At 39.6% G+C, this 15,787-nt stretch overlaps 1 protein-coding gene across 4 annotated transcripts in view; it reads left to right on the top strand.

The window, feature by feature from the left end:
- The first annotated feature begins 352 nt into the window (after positions 1–352).
- Positions 353–15,787, top strand: part of prkar1b (protein kinase, cAMP-dependent, regulatory, type I, beta) — a 65,487-nt gene continuing 50,052 nt past the window's right edge. Inside the window, exons 1-3 of one of the 4 annotated variants that reach the window (XM_063471838.1) lie at positions 353–481; positions 2,191–2,378; positions 15,375–15,545. In XM_063471838.1, coding sequence (XP_063327908.1) covers positions 2,205–2,378; positions 15,375–15,545 — 345 coding nt within the window. In that variant the 5' untranslated portion in view covers positions 353–481; positions 2,191–2,204. Of the gene's footprint in view, positions 482–2,092; positions 2,379–3,509; positions 3,623–12,676; positions 13,028–15,374; positions 15,546–15,787 lie in introns of those variants that run through there. The other 3 variants (XM_063471839.1, XM_063471843.1, XM_063471840.1) reach the window with 3 other exon arrangements.

Below are 15,787 nucleotides of genomic sequence, written 5' to 3'. Positions count from 1 at the left end.
ACAGAGACTAGTGTCTCAGTTTTAGATTCGGGATGGTTTCTGAGGCTTTAAATCCAGTGTTATTTAGCCGTAGGACTAATCATGTGGTGGGAAAGCATGCATATACGTCATAAAAATGTGATATTAGGCCTGTAGCTGCAGAGCAGGGTGTAACCCCAAAGACTATGATGGAGACGTTCATACTTGGAAATGAACGCATCTAAGTAATACTAATAATAATAGCAGCACAGTTGTTTTTTGTGTGGTTATTTCCTCTAAGGGTGTTTAATCTGTAAATGCGCTGCCGCGTGCTCGCTGGCCTCGAGAGAGCGCCGCTGCGGTCGAGGAGATGACAGATTGACGTCATCGAGACTGACGCAGAGCGAGCGAGAGGTAGCGGTGAGGCAGAGGCAGAGGCAGCAACAGCAGCATCCCAGCTAACGAAAGGCACCTCATCAATCTCTTACCAACCAGCGAGGTGTTTTTTCCTCCACAAATAACGGTAGGGACACGAGCGCGAGCAAGGACTGAACCGTGTCTACGAAATAGCGGTGGGGTGGTTTTAGACCGGGCTCGTGATGCTTTATGCTGTCGCCGTAATTCCCCCTTCGTTGTGGTTTGGTTGTCATTGTAAGGTTAGCAACTCTGGCTGTGTTAGCTGTGTATTGAATGCAGACGAGCAGGTGTTCGGTTTCATCACAAGCGCCACAGTTTACACAGTTAAAATTGTTCCGTGTGGACATCGCTGCTGGTGTATTTGTTGTGAATGAAGCTGCAGCCTGATGTCATCCTCAAAGTCATGCTCGAGTCTGGTTTATTATGCAGAAATAACGATACGGTTAACGTGATTTCCCTTTGAGGAAGTGATTCAGGGTAGTGAACTGTTAGCTAGCTACACCTGCCCAGCTTCCTGTCTTGCTTTGAGACGTATTGCACAATTATCTGCAGTCAGACATAGGCTACTAGCATTTGTTAGTAGTCATGTGTTGTTATATAATTCCCATTGCCTCCACCTGCTGAAGTATTTAGTTTTACAAATAAAGACACTACTTTCCAGTATTTCAATGTTCAGTCATGTTTATCCGCCACGAAAAATAGGCCGTGTTCCAGTGGACCTCCATTGATAATAAGTTAAGTTCTGTTAGATGTGTTTGCCTTAACTATTTTTTTGTCGGTTTCAATTACATTAATTTCAATTGAACTTTATTTATATAGCACCAAATCACAACAACAGTTGCCTCAAAGCACTTTATATTGTAAAGTAAAGACCCTGCAAAATAAGAGAGGAAACCCCAACAGTCATATGACCCCCCCATGATCAAACATTGGGCGACAGTGGGAAGGAAAAACTCCCTTTTAACAGGGAGAAACTTCTAGCAGAACTGGAGTCAGAGAGGGACAGCCATCTGCTATAACCAGTTGTGGGCAAGGAGAAGAAGTCAGGAAAAAACACACTGTGGAAGAGAGCCAGAGCTTAATAATAATGGTTACATACAAAGTTGTGTATAAACACATAGTGGTGAGTGAAGAAGAAATGCTTAGTGCATCATTGCCCCCAGTCCCCAGCAACCTAGGCCTATTCCAGCAAACTGCTCTGTAGGAGTGATATAGTACTATGAGGTCTTTAAGATAAAGCACGGTCTGATTAATCAAGATCTTCTAACAAACAGACACAAGAGGTACACTTCTTTTCAACCATCTAGAAGCAGATGATAATATCCTCTATCTTTAGAATCTGTAACTTTATATTCTCAACACAAATGTATATTTTTTAGGACAAACACTTGAAAATTGATCAGATTGTCTATTTTGGGCAATCTTCTAAATTAAAACATCCTACCTAGTTCTACAACTTATAGATTTGCTTTGTTATTTATACTTATATTTTGTTTAGTAAAGGGAATAAACTGGCAAAAGCCTCTGTTGTCACAAAACATCATACCTTGCTCGCAGGGTTGCCTTTTTTGTGCAAGAAGCATAAAAAAAATTGGTGAAATTTTAAGTCACCTGCTTCCCACGATCTATTCCCCCTCCAAATCTCTCCCCTGTGCCCGTCATATCTCATTATACACTCCTCATTTTGCCCCTCCTTCTATTTTTCTGCCCTCCTCAGCCCTCTTCTCCCCCCGCTACATTGTTCTCCCTGCTATCCTCCTCTGGCTTCCCTGCCCTCCTCTCATGGTCCACCCTGTTTCTCTCCCACTGTCACAGAGATAAAAGATAAGATGGCCACCTCCTCCTCCACTCTGGAAGAAGACGAAAGTTTGAAGGGCTGTGAAATTTTCGTGCAGAAGCACAACATCCAGCAGATCCTCAAAGAGTGCATTGTGAACCTCTGCATCGCTAAGCCTGAGCGTCCTATGAAGTTCCTGCGGGAGCATTTTGAAAAGCTGGAGAAGGTTGGTGATGACAAAGTTTTGAGAGTCTCTGTGTCTAATGTGTGGAAACTGTTTTTTTTGAATGGGGTGAGTTTGTGTTAATTGTGATTGTATTACGTGACATGCGCTTTTCCTGCAATGTTACTCTTTTTGCATTAATAATGATAGTAATGTGGCTGGTTTGAATGAAGTAGTCTTAAGCTGAATCACATAAGATGGAATTCTTTTTGAAATCAACATCTTCTGTAACTTGCTGGTATTGTATGTGTTTGTGAGGAAAATACACCTTCTTTTTTGGCCTCCTAATTTGTTACATTACATCTGCTCACCCAAGGTTTGTACTACTGTATGAATACGTCAGTACCATCCCAGTTAGTTATAGCATTAAAAACAGACGGTGCCCAAATTATTATCTTGGACTGTTCATTTTCCATCTTATAATAGGAGAATCCATTAGGGAATGCAAGAGGAGCACCCAGTGTCCCGCTTGCGGACTCAGACAGCAGACTTTTTGTATTTGCCCATCTCACTCTCTCAGTCTGTCTGTCTGTGTCTGAGCAGGGAGACAAAAGAGATGGCACATCCATTAAAAGATTAGAGGAGAGTTGGCTGTTTTGAATACAGACAAATGAAAGATCAGAGCTAGAAAACAGGTTAAAACGGGGTAATCTTTGTAGCTCAGTCCCTGTAGCTTAAACGCAATGTGACTGCTCAGTGTGTGTGTGTGTGTGTATATGCATCTGTCTCTTTTCATTTTTAATGTGTTGGCTTCTGCTGGCACTAGTACAGCAGTAAGATGTTTTTACAAAAAAGTCGCTTCCTTAAGTCTTCCTTTATTTATAAGACGCTTGTTGAGTTAAATTAACTGGAAATTACTAGGAAGCACATAAAAATAAAAAAGTTCAAATGTTTCAACCCTCTCTGAAGTGTCATACCTCAAATGCTAATGAAGCAATCTCCAAACTAGAGAATATTTTGGAGCATTTAGCTTAAATGGATGTACTTTCCTGGTGTTTGGCTTCGATCATTCAGAGAATCGTGCATTTGGGCAGTTCATTCATAAGCAGATCATAGGATTTGTGTGTTTGAACAATGGGCTTTACTCTTACAAGTGGTTCATTAAGATGTGTTATTTGGGACTGAAGGCTATTAATGGTGGTCTCAGGAGGGCTTTGCTTTAGAAATGCATTTCCAACAAGAGAAGTTATCGTGAAGAGAGATCAGATAGAGCTAGTGATTCTCACCATGCTCATGTCCGGGTGAAGGTATCCATCTTTTTTCTGTTGGTGTGTGTTTGTGTGTGTGTGTGTGTGTGTGTGTGTTTTGCACTGTCTTTGTAAGAATGACTGGATTACACTTAATTCTAAATGCTCGACTAAAAATTTCCCCTCACATTCAAAAAAATGTCTTGTGTTCAGTTGGTTATTACCCTGACTTTTTTAAAAAATCTCTTTTAATACTATAGTTTTAATCTTTAGGACTGAATCAACAACAATGACAAAAAAGGTCAAGGTAAAGCAGGGCTCTTTAGCTTGTATGTCCTGAAATTGTTGGTGTATTTGCGTCTTAAGAACAAAGAGCAGCAAGTTGAGGTCAAGCAGCGTTAGAGTCAAAACGAGAACACTGTTGATATTAGAGCTGCTGCTGGTGTTGATGGGGACTGTAATGCTGCATAGCCAGAGAGGCAGCATGAATACAAATCAATGTGATAGAGCTCAGCAGAAACAAGCTGTTTGTGCGTCACCTTGTGTGTATCCCATTACAATAACAACCTATCATGTTAAGAAAAGACATACTGCACAGTGTGTAAGAAATAGGGATACATTTGACATGAGTGTTTTGTACATGTTTTACATCATTAAGAAGTATGTGATCTAATGTGCTATTTTTCTTAGAGGGAAAGAAATATGAATGAGAAAATTTATTGTAATACCTAAATAGTGAGCATAGAAAAGAGGATATAATAAATACAAACTGTAAAAGTGGCGGGATGGAGTAAATGTATACAGTCCTGCATGTTCGCAGGACTGTATACATTCCTGCATGAATGTATACAGTCATTGTGAATGACAGTTGCCTTGAGGCGACTGTTGTTGTGATTTGGCGCTTTATAAATAAAATTGAATTGAATTGGATTGAATTGAATTGAACTATGCAGTACATATCCATCAAAAGTCTTTATAATAAGTAAGGGTGGGGGTAAGAAATGTATACAGCATAATATTGAAATATTTTGAATGAAAATGCTACGTTTTCTTAATTAAATTAAAATACTCTGGGGATACTAAGTACATGAGATGAGCCTTCTTGTTCAATTATCCTGAGATGATGCTAGCTGGGGAACTATCGAATTGGCTCAACAAAAAGCTATCAAACACTGGGCACACTTAACTTGACAAAGCTACCTTATAATACCGAGCAAGCTAAGTGCTGAGTCCCAAAAGTAAAAATAGGATAGCAACCTCCTTGCGTTAGCAGAAAAATTGGTGGTTGCCTGGTGATTATATTATACATTCTGTGACTGATTGCAACCTGTGGTAACTAAATGGTTGCTCATTGCTTGAGTGATCACAAAGCGATTGTACAGGTTGCTTGATAGGAGGCAACCTTTCTGCAAACAATCACAGTCTGACTTGGGTTGGCTGCTATCATCTTCAGAGGGACGGTCCAAGATTTGCAAATAATTATTATTTAATTTATAAATGCAGACTGACTATCAACATGGTGCCATTTTTATCAATGAGTACAACATGACTCAGCAGCCTGCCAGCTGGTTGTAATCTGGTTATATTTCTGTAGAACGGGAACTGTAATAGTTAAATGTGAATTTCTGTTAAGTGTGAATTTCTTTCTATGCACACAGCAACATATATGTGGTTTTCGATGTTTTATCACAGATAATTGCTTTATCATCAGAAACAGATTGCATGCAATTACCAACTTGATCAACAAAGTTTAACTTTGAGAGCATTCGCAGTTGAAACAGTATTGTCAGAGCTGTGGGTTACATGCAGCACTTGACCAACTTGCAACCATCTTTGGACTTTCATTATAATATAAGGGAGTAGAAATTTCCCACTGTTCAGTCCTCCCCACTGCAGACCAAGTGTTTTCTGCAGCAAACATCTGATATTATAATTAAAAGCACAATAGCCTGACTGTTCAAATGATTGTAAAACAAAAAAACAATATTTAATTTCTCTTTACGTGACAGACTGTTTAATTTTTTTGAGGAAAAAGAAAAAGTGCATCAAAACCAAGAAGATACCAGTGATTTTTACATGATGTCTTTTACATAAATGTTTTCTGTCAATGTGAACTTTAAATTTTAGAATTTTTTGACTACTCTAGGGTTGTGTTTGTGAGGTTCCTGTGTGGCAATTACAAGTACATGGCCCTGTGATCATTGGTTATCATTGTGTAACTGTGTGCAAGGTCAAAAAAGCGTCTTTGTACAGTAACAAGCATATATTTTATTGCTCTAGCTGCAGTAGTTGAATTGTTATGTTGTTGAATGTTGGTCTGTGAAATCACTCGGTGTAAACAAGTGGTTCGAACAAACAAAAAAACTGCAGACTTGCAGTCCTCTTTCGCCGACAGTTGCCCAACATGGTTCCAGTCAAGCCATCCAAATCTGTGCTTGCGCTGTGAGGTCAGTCATTTGTGGAACTGAAACAGGCCATGTTTTGGTGTCCCAGTTATCTGAGAGGCTTATTGTGTTTCTTTTCTTCTTGCCCACTGTAACTTTGAGGACAGTATTTCATTCAACAAGCCATATCCATTTAATCTGAATTTAGGGCTGCCTTTCTATGTTTGCTAAAAATATTCATCTTCATGTTTCAAAGTGGACATTTTTCACAGCAGAAGGCCACAAACAGAGGTAGAATATTTTAAAAGCTAAACAAATGCAGAAATTGAAATATTTTTCACCACCTGCAGTGTCTGGTCCCTGATCAGGCAGCCTTTTAGAGCCGAATGCTTTTGCTACAGATAATAGAAAAAAACCCTTGCCATGCCATCTTTTGGTATATTTCACCCTCCCTGATTGCGTGTTTCTTTGTCTTCTCTCACCACCAGTTTGTCAGCACTCCTCGCCCACTAGAGGCGGTAACCTAGGCAACAATAGTGGATAGAAGGACTGTAGTCGATCCTGTGTTCAATAAGCTCTTTTATTCACAAGTTTATCCCCTTTGTCCTCTAATGTGTCCACTTTTTTTTTCTTTTTGTCTATGTGCCAATTAGATCACTGGGGTATTCATTCTCCTCTTTTTCCAGACCTCGTCAGACCTAACCTCATATCTGCAGAGGATCTGTTTCACACAGCACAGCAATCTTTTCTGGAAAATCTTTTCTCTGTTATATACTCTCCTCTCTTCTTCTTTGGTGTTGTTTTCTTTCTTTCTTTCTTTCTTTCTTTCTTTGAGAATCACACAAAATCATTAGTCTGACAAGTTTGTTTCTGACTTTTTGTTTTGATGTAATAACACATCTTTTGTTCACAGCTGACATTGTGAATGTGGAAATAACAGCCATCTCTCTCCCTTTCATCCTGCCTATTTATGTATGGTAATGATGCCTTTGATCTCTACAATAGTAGCTTTGGATGGTGTTCTCATCTGCCATCTCTATGAGCTCAGCTCAGTGTGTAATTGGAGAGAAATGAGCTTAATTTTTGGCACATAGTACAAAAAGACAAAAGATTATTTCCATGCCACGTTAGCTGACATTTTTTTCTCCCTGTTATTTAATAGAAATAGGTTAGATTTGTTTCTTGTTAACACAGAAAGCTATTATAAGATTACCAGTCTTTTGACATTAGGGCTCCCAAACAGTGATTAAAAATAATTACTTTCTAATACAATGGGCTGATTGTCCTTTGTGAGAACCCCTAGAGAAGTCTATTTTAGATGGTTAAATGAATGCTGGACTAACCTAGAAATCTCATGAGTCTCCCAGGTTGCAGGTCTGTCTGGAAGCAGCACTTTATAATAGTGCCAGGAGATAATGTGTTAGTGTGAATTTATCACTTAGAATGAAACGGGCAGCTGGAAGCACAGATGTTTTATTGAATTTGTTATGTTGCATCTTCACTTGGCTTAATAGTGTTTTTTTGTTTTTTGGCATTTTTGGTACAACTGCTGTTGCTGGCTTTGTTTAACAAACATCCAATATGGAACACCTGGATATCTTCATCCTTTCTCCTTTACTTTCCATGAGAACATATTTGATGACTTAGGTTGTGTCTCACTCATACTTGTGCAGTTCTTGCTGCAGCCATGTAGGAGTCAGTGCTTTGATCTTTACATAACATGCCACCTGTGCTGGCAACTAAATGTTCAGCACAACACCAGCCGTGACTCCTCGACTCCATCTGTATGTCTGGCATGTAATCACTCATGCCTTAGCACTGTTCTGTTAACTCTTATTTTTCACATCTTATAGCAGTTTCCTTGTTGTGGTTTTCATTTTTATTGTCATTATATATTTATTTATTGCAGTGCCTATTAGTTGCAGAACATTTGTGGAAGCTTTCCATTAATAGCTTGTTTGGCTATGGTTAGATATGCCCAGCTGCTGTTATTGAAGACTTTTGGGTTATTCTGAGCAATTTGAACATTCATCACATTTATTTCGAAATAGGAAAAATAGTTGACAAACTCCACACTACATACCAATACTATTTTTTTTTTTTTTGAGTGATCTGACTCATAACTTGTCTCAGCTTCTGTCTGATTATGTGTACCTCTTTGTTGTTGTTTTTGTGGTAAATCTTGTTGTCACAATGCCTCATCATGCATTTCTATGAAAAAGTATTTGACCTCCTGGTTCATTATTTTTGTCATATTTTTCAGACTTACGATTCAGATCAGTGAACAAATTTTAATATTAGACAAAGATAACCCAAGTTAATACAAAATACAGTTTTTAAATGATGATTTAATTTATTAAGGGATAAAAGCTATGAAAACCTATGAATTCTGCCCTCTACCAGAAAATCCTGAAGAAGAATGTTTGGACATCAGTTCATGCCCTGAAGCTCAAGCACACTCTGCAGGAAAATGATCAGAAACACCCCAGCAAGTCCATCTTTTAACAGCTCAGAAAAAACAAAGTGTCCTGGTCAAGTTTTTGCAGCAGAATAGTGGGCTCAAAATTCCTCCACAGTGATGTGACACATTAATTACCAGTTATTGTTAAATACTTGAGTGCAATTCTTGCTGCCAAGGGTGGCACAATCAGTTAGGGCTGGGTAGGTTTGGATAGCTTTTTTTTCCCTTAATGAAATAAACACTGATTTTAAAATAGTGTTTTGTATTCATTCGCCTTATCTCTGTGTAATATTAAAATTTGTTTAATAATCTGAAAAAAATAAATGTGACAAATATGTTTGTCTCACACCTCACACTGTCATTTTAAAGGGTTCTCCTGTCCCTGTCATTATTTGATTTTTTTTCTACTTTTCTTCTGTCTTGTATCATCAGACATCTACTCTTGGTAACCCTGCAGAGGACGCATTGAAATAACAATAAATTTAGGTATATTAACCCACTATATTTATTAATTAATTTAACTTTTGTTTTTTAATCTCATCGCAATGAGAGAACAACATCATCCATGTTTGATCTAAGCGTGGACAACTTGCCCCTATTTTAAAAGTGTAGTTGCAGCTAACCAGCTAACTTCATCCCTTCCTTTCTTGAGTTCCCTCCTGCTTAGATCATGATTGTGGTCGTCCTTCCCAGTGAATCTCTCTTCACACGTCTGACTGCATATCGTGATGTTAGTGTTTGTTCAGCAGTAGGAGATCTGGTTCATTCAGTTTTAATTAGCCTCCAGGCGTAATTGTTTCTTTGGATCTTAGGGCTTCTAACTTGTAAATGTAAATTAAACACGGGCCTTTTAGGCATTAAATTCATATGTTTTTGATTTGAGCTGTTTTTGGCTGTGTTCATATAAGCTTTGAAACATGCATTAAAACAAAAATCTTTTCTTTTAGGAACAGAAGCTGATTCTGGATTGAGAAGTAATGTGATATTTGTATCTCTTTGCAAAGGGGCTAGTGTTGCGATGATTTTTCATTGCGTCATCGTCGTATGTCAAGTAAAACAAACGTGCCACATCTCCTTCAGTTTGCATTATGAGAGAGAGTTCCTCACTCTCTGTCATTGGATCAGTCAATCAGTTGCTGTCTCCCCCTCCTATGTAAAATGAGAAGGCTTTCAGTGCTGTTGGCCATTCAGCTGTCACCAGAACCTATCATAACAACTCCACCAGTCCCTTCGAAGGGCTCTGATTGACAATTCGTCAGAAGGGTTTGACTGTTTGTTGAGTCTGCTGAAAACATTTAGAGGAGTATTATGAGTAGCTTTGGATCATCTACCCTATCATCTGCTTTCCTTTTTGTTTCTTTTACTTTGTCCCTTTCTTCATTATATTTTTAAGATCAGTCTCCATTTGTGTAATCAAGTTTGATTGCACTAGAAGTGGGTGGATCAAACTAAATATTGATAATACCAATACCAACACTGGTATTTGATTGATACCAGATCTATACTAGCGCAAAAGCCCACTTTCAAAATACATAAAAATCTAAAAGTTGTGTTTTTTTGTGTTAACTAGTTTTATGGAAAGTAAAAGTAGAGTATTAATATCGGCGATACTGCTCCTGTGTTCACTTGGTATTGGATCGATACAAAGTTCAACCAGCCTAGAAAGTTCAATCCATTTCAGCATCACAAACAATACTATGCGCCATGTGCGTCAAGAAGTTCTAAAGTTTTCCATCATAGGCGTAATTAGTGCCTCCAGCTTCTGTGTTCATTTGTCACCACTATGTTAAATGGAGGGTACTCTGTCAGATCAGCCTGGCTTTCGTGCACTCACCTGGACTTAAACCTCCTCCTATCTAGCTCACCCTGGTCCCTGACAGGTAAATCGGACCCCCAGCCCTCACTTTATGATGGTCCTTCTTTGTCTTCTTTTACCTGCCTTTCACCTTCACTTTTCCTTTGCCATTCTGTGATTTCTGTGAAAGACGTTATTTTCACAAGGTTCACTTGCTTATTTCAGTAGTTAGTCAATGTTACATTCAGAAATACCACTTGTGAAGCAGTCATTTCTTTGGTATCACTAAAAATGGCTATCATTACTCAGGATATTGTTGTTGTTTTTTTCCAAAGAAAGTCAATTAAATTCAATCAAAAATATATGTATCTCAATTTTTTGTCAATTGACTGGAGTTTTAGCTGCAAAAGATCCAGTTTTTAATTTGGACTTAAGCTGCATAGTTCAGTCTAAAATACTAAGTGTAGTATAAGATGACGGTACTAACATACTGGGGCTTAGGTGTGCATGCAGTGCTGAAAAAAAAATGTGTAATGACTCTTTCACTGTTGGGTGTCTTTGTCTGCAAATCCAGGAAGAATCAGTAGAAACATTTATAGGAATTATTTCTGTGTATAAGCACAATGCTGCTAATCTAGCAGTTTTGTTTTAGAGTTTAGATTTAGTTTTAGGGCTGAGGTCAAAATACCTGTCAGTTCAGGATGATGGGTAGATTTTTAGGGTTAAGATTAGAGAATGAATATAGACAATAAAGAGTTATCGTTTAGACAGCGAGACAAGTTTGCGTGTGTGCTGCAATGATAAATCGAGTAAACATCTTTTTATTGCATTTGCTCACCTAATACAGCAGTGAACTTTCTGCCTATTGTACTGTTGTAATGGTGTGAACAGAGTGATGAGTAGACTGTTAGCTCTGCTAGTGGATCAGCTCTGCATGCTTCATTACCCGTGTGTGTGTGTGTGTGTGTGCGCGGCACTTTGCTGTTTTTGGTTCACTCGCATGTTTTCAGTCCCAGCAGTGGCGAGTAAAGCTGTCTGATATCGGACCAAAGGTGGCTAAGGTAATTGCCATGTCTCTTTTTCTCTAACTAATAGTGTTTGTGCAGTTTTTGCAAGAAGCATGATGGGTGGTCTCCCGGATGTGTGATTAATTACTGGTTAGTCAGAGCACTTCAAATCAGGGTTAGTCATATTTTTTTCATGTATACTTGGTGCAGATTGGTTCAGGGAATAAACAAAGCAGTTTGAACTACTTCAAAATGAGTCATCATCTGCAAATTAGTTTGAATTGGAATTGATGATGGCTTTAATAATGATAGGGAGTTTACATGGGACGTGTTTATGTGTGTGTGTGTGTGTGTGCGTGTGCGTGTGTGGGATTGGATTTGTGTCATCTTTTGTCTGTGGCTTCATTCTTTAATCTCTGACCCACAGTCACTAATGGAAAGCCCACTATATAAAGAGCTTTTGTGTCCTGCTTACGCCTGTGTCCTCCGTCTCCTCTCCTCTCACTGCCCTGTCCTATCTCTCTGGCAAACATCCGCTGATGATGACGCAGGCAGAGCAGAGGAGAAAAGGAGGGAGTGGGAGTCTGATATAGGGCAATAGCACAAAATCTAGAGTAGAAAATGCTATTTATTGGTGAATAAAAGTAACAGATCTGAATGCAGGATATTAATCATGTATTGGTTTGCTTTTTGAATGACAAATGGATTACTATCCTAGGTCGAAAAGAAAAATAGACTGAAGATGTGTTTTGTTTTGCTGCTGTACATAGCCCTGCATAGAGTACTTTAGCTGCTTAGCCTGCGTGTTGCTAGAGAAGGGCTCAACATTTGTCTCTTGCAAATGCTATTAGCTCGCAATGAACTAATGAAACTTGCTGTGTAGGCAGCAAAAGTAGACTTCAAAAGTCATACTAAATGTGTTTCTTGCACCCTTTTAATGGAGCACTGGAGCCACAACAATACAAAGACTTGTTGGAGCCAGACACAAAGTCCTCACTTGATTAGTGACCCTCTGACCTAAAAGCACGTGGGCAAAGATTGAAAAACAAAGCAGTACAACTGCAGAACACTTGCACACATAGGGATTGTATGGGATGATTATGCATCCCTGTGGGAATGTTTGAATCCATTCATTGGTGAAAAACTCAAGCACACCATTTGCTCAGAGCAGAAGTCCATCTTGAAGAGTGTGACGTTTTCCCTTCTGTGATCTGATTCACCATAGATGTGCAAGCGAGTGAGCGAAAGCGAGATGGCGTCAGAACTGGTGTGTACAAAGGTGTGTGAGCCACCGTTCCTTCCTGCTCAGACTCACCAACTATTCAGGATGCTCGCAGTACCCAGTTGTCATAGTGACGGAGTATAGCAAGAGGAGACCGCTCATTGCGCCACCTGATTGTGAGTGCGAGAGAGAGCAAAAGCGAGCGAGAGAGGGAGAGAGAAAGAGGAAAGCAGAGACAGAGAGTTGCGCAGGACCAGTGAAGAGAGAAGCTTTTTGCTGTGATAAGTGTTTTCATCAATAGACTTGTTTTTTTGGCTGCTGTGTCGCGGGGATTGCAGACATTTTGTCATTTGCACGCTATCACTTTGTCTCGCACACTACTTGGATTCTCTGCTTACTTGCATGCAGACATACACACACAGCAGTTGCTGTGCTGGAATGGCAAGATGCTGATGCATTGTGGCATGTGTCTCAGGTGTGCATGAGATGGGGATCAGTGTGTGCTGATTCCCATGCACACTTTGACTTGATGCCGAGTGCCTCTGACAGGCTACGGGACTCATAGCCGGCCAGGCCAAGGGGCCCTCCATGCCATGGTAAATATCTCTGATTACAAACTCTAGTTAGCCTCCTGAAGCTAATCTGTGTACCTAATTGAGTTTGAAACAAATAGTGCAATTCCATAAAAGCCTTTTTGCAAGGTAAAGGTGCTTGCCCACTGCCTTGTTTGAGTGAAAGTGTGTGCATTTAGGTGGCTGTTAGTCACAGACAGCAGCAGATTAACAGTGTTTGCTAGTTCATGATTCTGTCGAGCACGTTTGTGCGTAAGTGTTTGTTTCGGCTCTGTGGAGGATGCAGTGTGTTACCTGATTGCAGATCTCGCCACCTTGATTAAGCTCAGTTTGGAAGCTCTCCTCCTGGAGACTGCCTGTGCATGTGTCTGCAAGGTTATGTGTGTGTTTGTGTTTGTGGCTGTATGTGTGCTCTGAATCTGCTCTCTGGTTCTGCTTCTCTTCTCCTCCTCCTGCTGGCTGTGTTCCCGCAGGCAGTGACTCTGCGTAAGCAAGAAGCGCATGTATGCGTGTGCACACCGGAGTGTTTTGCTTGCTTTTCTAACTCACGTGTTGGCATGAGATTTGCATCATCGTACTGTTTTGTGAAAGTGAGCAAAACATTAATACGAGTAAGAGGGTAATGGAGTCAGGCAGAAGGAGTCGTCGAATTGGGGGATGTTAGATGAAAGTACACTACATCAAAGACTGAGTCAAAGTCTGAGCTAATGAATAACCTTGAAAACAACTGTTTAACTAGCTAGTGTTTTCTAAAATTGTATTGTGGGTGTGTTGCCGTTCCAGATTTCATGATATTGTGCTGTTGTAATTATTGAAATAGTTTAGGAAGTATGTACAGAGAAGTGCTGACTTGTGATTTGACAGGTTTGAGTCTCCGTTTTCAGCTAATATGACAGTTTTTCACCATTACCTATGCTCTCCATCCCTTTCTGTGGCATTTTCTGTCTCTCTGCTGCAAGTTGTCTCTTGTCCTCTCTCCCCTTGTCGGTTTTTGACTACAGTGAATTGTCAGTAAATTTCTGCTCCCTGCATTCACTAACATTCTTACTCCTAGCTTACTTCCAGGTCTTTTTTCTTTTTAGCTGTCTTCAGATTTGCAGCAATCATTTCATCTGTTAAACATCAGATAATAGTCAAAAATGCATATTACAGTGCACTAAAGTGAAAAGTGCAAAACTCTATTTTTACTGAAGTCCTCGAAAAGCAAAAGATTAAATCAAATGTCGCTTCAAATTTTCATTTTTGTTGGGTGATTGAATCAGGTTATGTTTTGCTCAACATAGTTACAAATAGGCTTGGAAGAGAGACCACCGACGCTCTGAATCTGTTCTTACAGCAGTTCTCTTTCTGTTTATATCTTGTCTGTCTGGTGTTTCTGTACTGCAGTGTGAGAGTGCCACTTCTTGCCACGTTTGCCTGTCTGGAATCTTGTCTCTCTGAGACATCTTTGATTATTTCCAACTGCACAGTGGCAATGCACTGAACTAGCAAACAGAAGAAAGCCCCAAGTATATATTATAAAAGAAAACGTGTCATAGATATTGTTACTGCACCAAAACATGGGTGGTGAATAATACTGCTGTCAGCTCAGTTCTTACTGTGCTACTAAGTGCATTAATGCTTGAAAATCCACAGATTCACACCAGCCATTGTCAGTGTCTGTGCAGGAATGAACAAAGCAGTGGATTTTTGCTACCTTTGCACAAACTGTTTTCCCATTTCCCTCGTCTCGAAGCAGTCTCACATACTAACAAGCGTTCAGTGGTTTGATTGTATACTTATGCTAACGTGTTAGTCAAGTTTGCAATCAATAATTCATCACCTGCAGAGTGTTCAGCAGTTAAAAGAACAGCCAGCCGGAGGCATCCTGTGTCCCCCTTTGATGTCTCTATTCCTTGTTGTTCATTATCTGAAAGGAGGACAGTACCTGGTTGAGCCTTCTTCATGCTGCATGGTCAGTTCTGCCAATATTAATATTTGATCCCTTTCATCATACCATGGCAGCCAGATGTCCATCCAGGAGTAGGACATTGATGTTTATTCTCTTACAGTGTCTGACCTAAAATTCCACATGATGCTTTGTTAAAATGGTGGTTTGTCAGCTCTCGCTCATGTGATTGTTTTGAAAAGAATAACAAATGCTTTAAGATGATCTTGTTTGTCTTGCTTGAAGTTACTGTAGTCTTTTGGCACTAGTAATAGTATTTGCTGTGTTCCTATGCACATTTTGTTACACATTAAAGAATTTGTCTTGGGTACTCCTTTTTGAAATACCAGCATTTTAAAAAAAAATATTTAAATAGCCTTGTCCATTTATCTCCCTCTCTTTTTGCTTGCAGCTCAAAAAATCTTGTCTCTTTGCTTTTTGCAGGAAGAATGCAAGCAGATCATGGCACGCCAGAAATCTAACAGCCAGTCAGACTCACATGACGATGAAGTTTCTCCCCCACCACCCAACCCTGTTGTTAAGGCCCGTCGCCGCAGGGGCGGTGTCAGTGCCGAGGTTTACACCGAGGAGGACGCTGTCAGCTATGTGCGCAAGGTCAGCCTTATGACGGATACATACATTAACATCTGATTGCAGAGACAAATATCTAACGCATAAAGAAGCTGTGTACACTTTTATACAAAGTCATTAACAGGTTTGCACACAGTTGGCAGCAGTTATGTAGGTTTGTATGTAGAATACAACCAGTTTACTTAAATCTGTTTAGTTTTTCTGTTTTCTAAGCAGAATCAAAACATCACATTAAACTATGATGCTATGATATAGTAAAAACAAAA

The sequence above is a fragment of the Pelmatolapia mariae genome, linkage group LG4 (genome assembly GCF_036321145.2).
Source record: "Pelmatolapia mariae isolate MD_Pm_ZW linkage group LG4, Pm_UMD_F_2, whole genome shotgun sequence".
In the NCBI taxonomy this organism is placed as follows: domain Eukaryota; kingdom Metazoa; phylum Chordata; class Actinopteri; order Cichliformes; family Cichlidae; genus Pelmatolapia; species Pelmatolapia mariae.
Note: the sequence above shows the minus strand (reverse complement) of the source record. Positions and strands in the feature narration are given on the sequence as shown.